This window comes from Cryptotermes secundus, unplaced genomic scaffold (genome assembly GCF_002891405.2).
Source record: "Cryptotermes secundus unplaced genomic scaffold, Csec_1.0 scaffold868, whole genome shotgun sequence".
In the NCBI taxonomy this organism is placed as follows: domain Eukaryota; kingdom Metazoa; phylum Arthropoda; class Insecta; order Blattodea; family Kalotermitidae; genus Cryptotermes; species Cryptotermes secundus.
The window spans coordinates 20,452-30,948 of NW_019745096.1; the positions used below are offsets into that span (position 1 = coordinate 20,452).

General features: G+C 42.2%; 1 protein-coding gene across 6 annotated transcripts in view; it reads right to left on the reverse strand.

The window, feature by feature from the left end:
* The window catches only part of LOC111874988 (methyltransferase-like protein 7A), a 211,416-nt gene that overhangs the window by 2,553 nt on the left and 198,366 nt on the right, over positions 1–10,497 (reverse strand). Inside the window, exons 1-2 of one of the 6 annotated variants that reach the window (XM_023870919.2) lie at positions 2,302–2,369; positions 850–1,136 (exon numbers count right to left, since the gene is read on the reverse strand). In XM_023870919.2, the coding sequence (XP_023726687.1) occupies positions 850–1,136; positions 2,302–2,354 (340 nt within the window). In that variant the 5' untranslated portion in view covers positions 2,355–2,369. The other 5 variants (XM_023870920.1, XM_023870918.1, XM_023870923.2 and 2 more) reach the window with 5 other exon arrangements.

The following is a 10,497-nucleotide window of genomic DNA, read 5'->3' on the forward strand; positions in this document are numbered from 1 at the left end:
CATCAAAATTTGAAAATATCTTATAAGAATGTTTCAATATATTACAAAAAAATTAAAAATACAATGTGACTTAGTATCATTGGTGCATGTCCACCATAAAGTTTACGTGTTAAACACACAGTCTACAGCTAATATCATGTATTATTATTATGGCTCTACAGCCCTTCGTTGGACCTTGGCCACTTTTTCGGTTTCTTGGGCCTATAAACAGTCAGTAGGACTCCTTGGATAGGGGAGCAGACCATCACAAAGCCACTACCTACACACAGAACAACATAAACACAGAATAAATGCACACAGACATCCATGCCTTGAGTGGGATCTGAACCCATGGTCCCCGTGTTTGAGCGAGCAAAGTAAAAATAATTTATGCCTTAGACTCCGCGGACACTGTGATCAGCAATATCATGTATAGTTCCATGAAAAAAAGGTATGATAAATTACTGATGGAATAATTACTGCAATATGCATGTCTGTAGCACTGAGAAAGCAATTCTTCTCTTCCGACATGAAGTCATACCACGGCCAGGGGGCTGCGGACCGCCTCTTCATGAAGAAGAGCAATATCATCTGGGATGTGACGGCATTTAGCCAGATAGAAGTTCAGTGACATTTTGGAATAACATTCTGTTTTCATCTTCAAGGTCAAATAGCAAGTAAAACAACCCATGAGCAAGAACTGATTATCAAGTACAGTTGTACTTGCTTCTTGCTTGCTCTTCAACCCTGATGATGGTAGCAGTATAATCCTGTGAGAAGCTGGTACTCTACAATGCCACATCCCAGAAAAGTTATCTTCAGCCACCGGTCTAAGATCCTCAATTTTCACGAGCCTATATTCCAACTAACCTGTTCGAAAGCCAATCTCCACTATGCGGATACATCCTTTGTTCCTGAGTTTCCAGTCTGATGACACAATATCGTGAAGGGGCAGGAAGAGAGACTTCTTGTGGTCAACCAAACAACTCTCATATGATGCATCAAAACTAGATATCGCTCTTGACAGTATCCAGCTTCTTATAAGAGATAAATTTCTTGCTATCAGGAGCATAAAACTTACAATGCTGAGCACTGGTAAGCCATAGGCTGTAAAGTACTGCAGAACTGTGATATCAAATGCGCTCATTCTTACACTGCTGAAATGAAATAAAACATTAATACACATCACTTCAAAGCTGTTGCCATAACCTCTCAACTTCAATCAGCAGAGATAAGAAACTAATAATGAATTATTAATTATTTGAAGTTTAGCATCTCTGGGATGTAGTGCCATGTGTTCTGATAGAAGTACTCTGATGTTTAGGTGGAAAGCCAGAAAACTCCTACTAGATTACACAACATCATACTCCAGAAGATAGTAGTCTTAACAGACACTGTTTCAAGAACCCCAAATCCATCATTTGTTTATTTATCTGAAGAATTACTTGACATATGTTTATAATACATTACTTACTCCAAAAAATTGTTCTCAGTCAGTTGGTAAATTAAAAATTCATAAACATTATCCCCTTGGAAATCCAAGGCCCCTCCATGTCAAGGATTGCCAGACTAAACTATCAATTCATATATGGTGAATGACTCAGCCTTAATCGCCTGAACTATGAACCCCTTGATACCAAGAACTCAGTAATGGCACACACCAAGTCAAAATGTTGTCATTAACACTCCTACTTCATATTTGCAAGGTCTCCGTTTCGAATCAAGTGCTGGAAACTGCCGACACTTTAAATTTACTATCCCTCTGGGCAACTACTGGAATATTACCTTAAAACAGGCAACGATAACTCCTCAAACTCCGTTAACCTCTTAAGGTGCATCTATTACGATATGCATCACCTGATTCAAATTAAATAAGGAACGACTGTCTTCTTAAACAACATTAACCATTGATCTTTGTAATGCGCACACCATGTGTTTTCTGTTAGGTAGGAAGCGAATTCTTAAATAATATTCACATAAACTTCTGGCTTCAATCAACTCAGACAGAGGCGGATATTTAACGACACTTTTGCAGTTTAATCAGCACTACTACACGTAACATTAGCCAACCCATTAACAGATTTACACTATAAAACACGGTAATTACTGATGCGAACGATTATAAAAAAAAAATTCACGCGGCATTAATCTCGAAGAAGAATGAAGGAAGGAAGTGGGTAAAGGTCCTGGTTAATTATATTACACATAAAAGACACGCCTGATTATATTTCTTTTAATTTTCGAAGAGAAATGTGACGATTCTTTGAAAACTGAAAGCAACACTCATGAAAATTTAATACTGTAATATAATCATGAATTTACATCCTATACACTCGTTCCATAACTACATCATTGGCCGATATGTATCGATACATGTGCACCACGTCGAACTGACAGGAGCTGCCATCTTCAGAGAGATGGGGGGACTTTATGGAACAGGTTTTCGATGGCTCGATTGGAAGCTCGCATGATGCCGACACCCGAACAGATAAAGACATTCATGCTACGTCAGTCCAATACATAACACAACTATTTTTTTCTCCTTCATTTTACTGAGAGCTGAAACTCATTGACGTGAATCTGTATGCATGTAGCCGTCTGTTCTCAATTCGAAGCTGTTTAATTAAATTATATTTCTACCGTCTTCATTTTATCATCCTCGACTTAGGAGTAATTAACATCATTATTATTCGTTCATTCCGCAGAACAACATAAGATTGCTGCAGGATATATCTAAAAATAATAGCATTTGTATTTAAAGTGTTAGAAATAGGATAACAAAAAAAAAAAAGAATGAGCTAAGGATGGAGTTCATATGAAGTAAGGCAAGCTATAAGAATTATCTAAGTATAATTATTGCTCATGGCACCAGATAATGTTAAGATGGATGTTAGGGAGATAGGATAAGGTATAATTGATTGGATTAATCTGGCTCAGGACAGGTATCAATAAATGGCTCTTGTGAGCATTGAGAGCAACCTTTCAGAGAGGATTGTCGGTGTCTCAGCCGGGTTTCGAACTCGATACCTTCCAGGTACAAGTCAGAATTGTTACAGACTCAGCTATCTTACTCAGTCGGCCTATATTTAGTGCAGGTATGATATATCGAGTTTGATCGAAATCGGTTCAAGCAATGTGGGCCCTATTACACACAGATGAAGAGAAGAAAGAACATGGCAGTTCCCGCAATCTCTTCTGAATACTACTAAAACCATCAGGTGGAAATATGGTCGAAGAATGAGATCTGAGGATTTCACAGAGATGACTACGAAAACCAATATCTTCTTTTATGTTACGCCGTGCAGTTTGGTTCACCAACTTTCTGCCTTGATTCGTTGCTTGACATATTCTTCGACATTGAAAATGACACAGTATATTCCTCCGAAACGTCGCTAAACTTCCACTCGACTAAACGTTATATCCCAGGACGCAGTACTCTTATTAAAAGAATGTTTCTTGTGATCCTTCCGGCCTGCTTTACCATCCAATCCTTGTATAAAATTAATTGACGCTGAGGTAACCTCACTCATATGCTTAATTAAGCATCATGCCATGAAGACATTTGGGGAAGTGGAGGTACAGCTCCACTTTTTTTGACCTCGAAATTAGATGTACGTGAGTGGTCAGCTTCATGTCCTTGTAGCTTTACTCCCATAGAAATCGCCTCCGGTAACCATTGGATAGAAAGCTAGTCTGGCACCAAAGACGGTATGACACTGTGGAGAAGAGAAAAAAACTTGCCCTTGCCAGGATTCAAACCCCGTCCATCCAGCCTGTAGCCGGTCACTATACCGACACAATTAGTTCTGCAACTCTAACGCCGTTGGGCACGCGGTAGCATAGTTGGTTGAGGTACTATGATACAAGCCGGAAGGTCGCGGGTTCAAGCTCCTATGAGGTCACTGGATTTTTTAAATTCACCCAATCCTTCCAGCCGCACTATGGCCCTGACTCAGCCTCTAACAGAGGCAGGCCGGCGCGTAGGGCTGACCACTTTACCAACATCTGTGAGCCGATTGTCTAGAAAATGTGGGAGCCTCGACGTCTCACAACCCTATGGGCCTCCACAGCCTGTTACAGGGATAGCTTTACTTACTATAACACGGTTAAGCGTGCTGACTACGTTCAATGTTCAACCATTATTTGTCTATATATTTACAGTGCATGACTTGTTTTGAAAGGATTGCTGTTATTCAGCTTAACACGAGTTCCGAATATGATCTGTGGGGAGACACGTTTACGAACGCTCCGTGATCACATTTGTAACACGTGAAACAGATGAAACCGCTCGACCGTAACCACATTTGAACGGGATTAAGCGTCCTCCCTGTCATCTCATTTACATATGAAACTGGAACCAGGCGGATTAGCGCCAAGCGCACTTCCTTTGTTTGTTGCTGCTGGTGGCGACATTGCTAGATGAACTGTGAATAGACTGCAACTTATTTTAATGTGTCTATCTAAACCTCTGCTTGGTGGAAATGTCTCAAAGAAAAAAGTCTGGCCTTTAAGCCTGAGAAACAAGAAAATAAATGATATTAAAAAATGAGGTTCTATATAACAGGAAAACTCTGTCTTCCTTCAAACCGTCGATAGTTTAAGGATTTAATCCGTGTTTGTGCCGAAATTCGTAAGAAACACGTAAACACTCTGTGTACATAAACTGCAGAGTTCTTAGTTGCTGAAGCAGACAGTAGGCGTACTAAGGCACTATGTAGCATAGTTGCTTGAGGTATTATGCTACAAGCCGGAAGGTCGCGGGTTCGATTCCGATGAGGTCATTGGATTTTTCAATTCACCTAATTCTTCCAGCCGCACTATGGCCATGGGGTCGGCGCAGCCTCTAATACAAATGAGTACCAGGAATATTCCTGAGGGTAAAGGGCGTCCGGTGCGTAAGGCTGACAACTTCACCGCCATCTGTGAGCCGATTGTCTAGAAAATGTGGGAGCCTCGACGTCTCACAGCCCTACGGGCCTCCACGGCCTCTTACAGGGATAGGATTAGACATAATTCATGTCACAATTTTTTAAGATCCTTTTCCACTATTGTCTATCCATTTACGCCTCAATTCTCTACTCGCGTGATGTTTCAACTAGAATTTTATATGCATTTCTCATATTTCTTTCTCTCGTTTGGTACGTTTCGCCAAACTAATTCCAGACAATAAAATATATACGTATAATTAGTAGATATTTTGTTTAAATTAGCAGTTATCATGCAACAAATACCGGGTCTACTAAGAGGATTTTATGGTACATATTGTATTTATTATGTAGAACACGTAACCAAAGATGCTGTCTGTTAACTACAGTTGGGATGCGCGCGCAACTTGTGCCAGCGGGACTGTTCCAGTTTACGATTACGACTCAAGTACCAACAACGTCATATCAGTTTTCCTTTTTAAGTTGCAGGCGTTTGAATTCCCTGCATTCTTTGCTTTTAAACCTGTAATTTAATTTCAGATTTCTGTGAAGAAACACCAGACTCACATGATTACTTACTCACTCATGGAGCTGAGCCCTTCTTGAGGAGCCGCCAATTCTGCAGCTCCTCAAGAACTTCACAGCATTTTATGGAACCCGAAGGTTCATCACCGTGTTCACTGGTCCCTCTCCTGAGCCAGATCAATCGAATCCATACCATTCCATCCTATCTCTCTGAGATCCATTTTAATATTGTCCACCCACCTACGTCTTGGTCTTCCTAGTGGTTTCCTTCCTTGCGACTTTCTCACCAATATCCTATATGCATTCCTCTTCTATCCATTCGTGCTACATACCCTGCCCACCTCATCCTCCTTGACTTGATCATTCTAGTTCGACAATTTTTAGGCACACCTTGGAGGTTCTGAGATGAACATTATGGACTGAGGAGACCTCCCTATCACCCGTTCACTGTATGAAACTCCTCGCTGGCGCGCGAACATACCGAGATGTGTTGTTTTTGCAGCTGTGCGGCTTCATTTCTTCCGATCCAGACACGGGGAATCCCTACAGATGTAATTGACAGCCAACAGAACTGCCTGCATAACAAACCCACGAGGCTAACTCATTAAGGGAATCAGTACAAGGACAGGTCCGGCTCCTTCAGCATTAAGCAGGACAACTGACTGGCTATCGGCGAAACTCCTAACCTTTCCGACGGCTAGGCGTTACAGTAACTCACTCTCTGGGGCTCAGTTCTTCGTGAGATCCCAATAATTGCTTAACAACTCAAGAAATGACCAGAATTTTACCGAACCCGAAGGTTCATTACCTTGTTCACAACATCCCGTCACTCGTCCTTATCCTAAGCCAGTCGAATCTACCCAGACCTACTTCACCAAGACCATTTTAATATTATCCTCACATGCAAATCTAAGTCTTCCTAGTGGTCTCGTTTTTCAGGGTTTCCTAACAAAATTTTGTATGCATCTCATATTTGCTACATGCGGCACCAGTCTTGTCCTCCTAGGCTTGCTCACTCTAGTAATATTTGTCGTGAAGTAAAAGTTATCAAGTTCCTCATTATACGATGTTGTATAACCTCTTGCTATTCCATCCGCAGCCGGGGTAGCTCAGTCGGTATAGCGACTGGCTACGGACTGGATGACTGAGGGTTCGGAGTTCGAGTCCCGGTAGGGTCAAGCATTTTCTCTTTTCAAAATGGTCCACACAGCTTCTGGGGCCCACCAATGAGTAGCGAGGACTCTTTCACCATGGATAAAGCGGCCGGGGCGTGTCACCTTACTCTTCCATCCCTCTTGGACCCAAATATTCTCCTCAGCGCCCTGTTCTCAAACACCCTAGGTCTATATTACACCCCTTAATATTGTAAACCAGTTTCACGCCCATACAGAAACACAGACAGATTATAGGTTAAGTTAAAGGTAAAGCTATCCCTGTAACAGGCCGTGGAGGCCCAAAGGGTTGTGAGACGTCGAGGCTCCCACACATTCTAGATAATCGCCTCAAAGATGGCGGTGAGATTGTCAGCCTTACGCGTCGGCCGCCCTGTGCCCCCAAGAATATTCCTGGTACTCATTTCTGTTAGAGGCTGAGCCAACCCCAATGCCATAGTGCGGCTGGAAGGATTAGGTCAATTGAAAAAATCCGATCACCTCATCGGGAATGGAACCAGCGACCCTAAGGCTTGTAGCATTCTCGTATATTTAAATCTTTATATTTTTAGATAGCAGATGTTACGGAAAAAGATTCTGAACTGAATGTTAGCAAGCATCACCTGAACTTAATCCTCATTAATATAATTTTGAGTGGTTACTTTCTTTCCAAAACTTTAAAACTTTGCTGCATCTTCAAACGATCTACTCGTATTAGAAGTCTCGTCCTTGTTCGAACTAGTGAACATCCGAATTATAGGGGTGCTACTGAAATACGTTCAGGCAGCTTCATTTTGAAACTTAGATTGCATATCATAAAATAAAATTACTTGTCATAAAATGTAAAAATATAAATTTTTACATCAATCTTATAAACATTTTACGTAGCGACAACGGGATCGTCAAGGTCATACTGCGCAGAAGGAGAAAGAAAAGTGGTCCGAATTGTCGCGAATTCCGAATTAATGAGGTGTCACTATATTTACTACTAGACCCAACTATTCAGTAGCGATTAAAGCAGCTTCTGACGTAAAATGACTATTATTCTGGATACTGTCTATTGTCATTATTCAGAATTACTGGGTTCTCGGACTTTGCTCATCGTCCGTATTCTAAAAATTAGAGAACATTATGTTTTGGTAACTACATATGTTTTTCTTCTCAGGTAAAGGAGGAGACACCTACTCTGTTGGATCCCTTAGAAAGAGCTAACCTCAATCACAGGGCCAGGTCCTCATGTGAGAGGGAGACACCTACTCCGTTGGGTCCCTTAGAAAGAGCTAACCTCAATCACAGGGCCAGGTCCTCATATGAGAGGGAGACACCTACTCCGTTGGGTCCCTTAGAAAGAGCTAACCTCAATCACAGGGCCAGGTCCTCATGTGAGAGGGAGAGACCTACTCTGTTGGGACCCTTAGAAAAAGCTAACCTCAATCACTGGACAAACCATATCAGTACAACTACAGCTATATAAATACCTGAGACCAGTCTTTTTAATGGGAAATAACATGAAAATGTGCAATAAAAATTGTGGTAGAGCATACACAGAACTGAAACTAAGATAGAAATGGGGGCCCAGATGGGTGCTTTCTTCGAAGACAGACTGGCCGACTGACCGTCGGTAGTAACATAAGACTCAGAGTCAGAAATGGAGATGAACATTTTTTACAACATACACGTACATAGCCACCTCTCTCGACAAAGCCTGGTCTCAGGTGTTTATATAGCTATAGCTACACCACCGTCAGAGCCCTTTCGTATCTACACTATAATAATTAGTTTCTTAAACAGAACGTTTCGCAGTTGGATCTGATTCCGTCATCAGGCGTAAGGGAGGAAAGATCTCTACTCAGGTGTGTCCTTTGGATAGATTTAGCCTTCATCATGGGAGGGGAATCTGGAGTATCTTACTTCTGTTTAATAATCTCGAAACCCGCAAAATTCACGTAAAATTTGAATTTAACATAACATTTTTGTTGCATTTTTCTCTGCAACTTGTATCAAAAACATATGTCGTCTCTCCGGAAAATGTTTAAATAATTATGCTCAAGATGTTTGCATAAGTATTAGCATGAACTGACAATTACCTCTCTCAGGTAAAAACCAGACGTGGGATGAGTCGGCAAGATTTCATACAACTCCCTGATGTAAAATTTTATTAAATTGCATTCATTACTTTTCGAACTGATTCGTTCAGACAGGTCCTGAGACATGACAAAACTGCGCTTACACTATGTCATTTCCAGATAATGATGAATCTCGCTATATCATAATCAGAAAAAGCCCGAATAGCTCAGGCGGTATGAAGGTTGGCTACGGGCTGGACAGCCGAGGGATCGGAGTTCGAGTCCCGATAGTTGTAAGATTTCTCTTCCCTTCACGTAGTCCAGACCGGTCCTGAGGCTCATATCCAAATGGGTAACGGGGTAAAGTGGCCGGACAGAGCGTGAAGCTGACCACTCACTTCCAGTTAGTGCCGAGGTCAAGAATAAATGGATTTATACACTCACTCCCCCATACGTCTACACAGCGTAGTGCTTAATCAGTTAAGCACAAGGGCAACATTACCTTACTTAGATTTGTTTTAGTCTACTTAGTAAGCTTATGCGATCACCAAGCTGTCTGTATTTGCATGTATCACCCTATCAACTTTTGCATAAAAAGTAAAAACAGTAAAGTAAAGCTACCCCTGTAACAGGCCGTGAAGGCCCATAGGGTTGTGAGACGTTGAGGGTCCCACATTATCTAGACAATCGGCTCAAAGATGGCGGTAAGTTGTCAGCCTTACGCGCCGGCCGCGCTTTACTCCCCAGGAAAATTATTAAATTAATTCGTGGTACTCATTTCTGTTAAAAGCTGAGTGAACCCCAGGGCCATAGTGTGACTGGAAGGATTAGATCAACTGAAAAAATCCAATGGCCTCATCGGGACTTGAACCCGCGACCCTCCAGCTTGTAGCATAGCCCCTCAACCAACTATGAAACTTGGTATATATATCATGGCACCGGAGCCCATCTCATAAATCCCTCCCATCAACCTGCGTGTCGATATGTGTATCCCAATATTGTTACTAGGCAACGGCTAGGTTAAACTTTACCGCAGCAAAAATACACACGCAACAATAGATGAGAATTGACGGACCGTCGTATTCTATAAGGTCTGTGAAGTATCATATAAAAGCAGGCAATTAGTTCTTCCCAGAACTTCTTGTTTCAATAGAATACGTGAACCAAGACCGCCATACTGAAGGTCTCGCCGAACACATGGGACTTGCCTTGAGAGGGGTTTCCTGTTAAAGGCACGAAGTAGCTTCAGGTATATTTTAGACAGACAGTGACACAAATTCCGTTGCGAGCGGTGGTAACTTGGGGTAAATCGGTGGGAAGCGCAGAGTTCAAGTCGCGACATTGGGACATGGTGCTCCTCACTTCAGTGGCTTCCTGTCACCAGTTGCCAGCCTGAGCTGCCGCTCCGTGTCGGGGGATATTAACATAAATATTTTCATGTTCGGATTACGAGAACCTGCCAGCCGGCGGGATTACTGGTCATGTCTGCTCTTCTGGCTTTCAGTCCCCACTCAGCTGCGCCACAGTCCCAGCCAATACACGTCTCAACTAACAAAAGTACTACCATCTTCTGGGATGTGACGCCGTGTACAACGTATTGCCTCCATCTTTAGGGATAGCAATACGTCCCCCCGAAACGTCGGTTCACATAAGATCTACACGGCGCCACATCCCAGAAGACTGCCTTCTTCATAGTCACAGCCGTGAAAACCACAAATTTTTCATAAAAAGTGATACCTTCCAGGGTGAGCCGGGATAGCTCAGTCAGTCAGTGTCCGGCTACATGCTGAGAGAAATCGGTTCGGTTCCGTCAGTGCAAGATTTTTCTCTTCTCCACGTCGTCCAGACTGA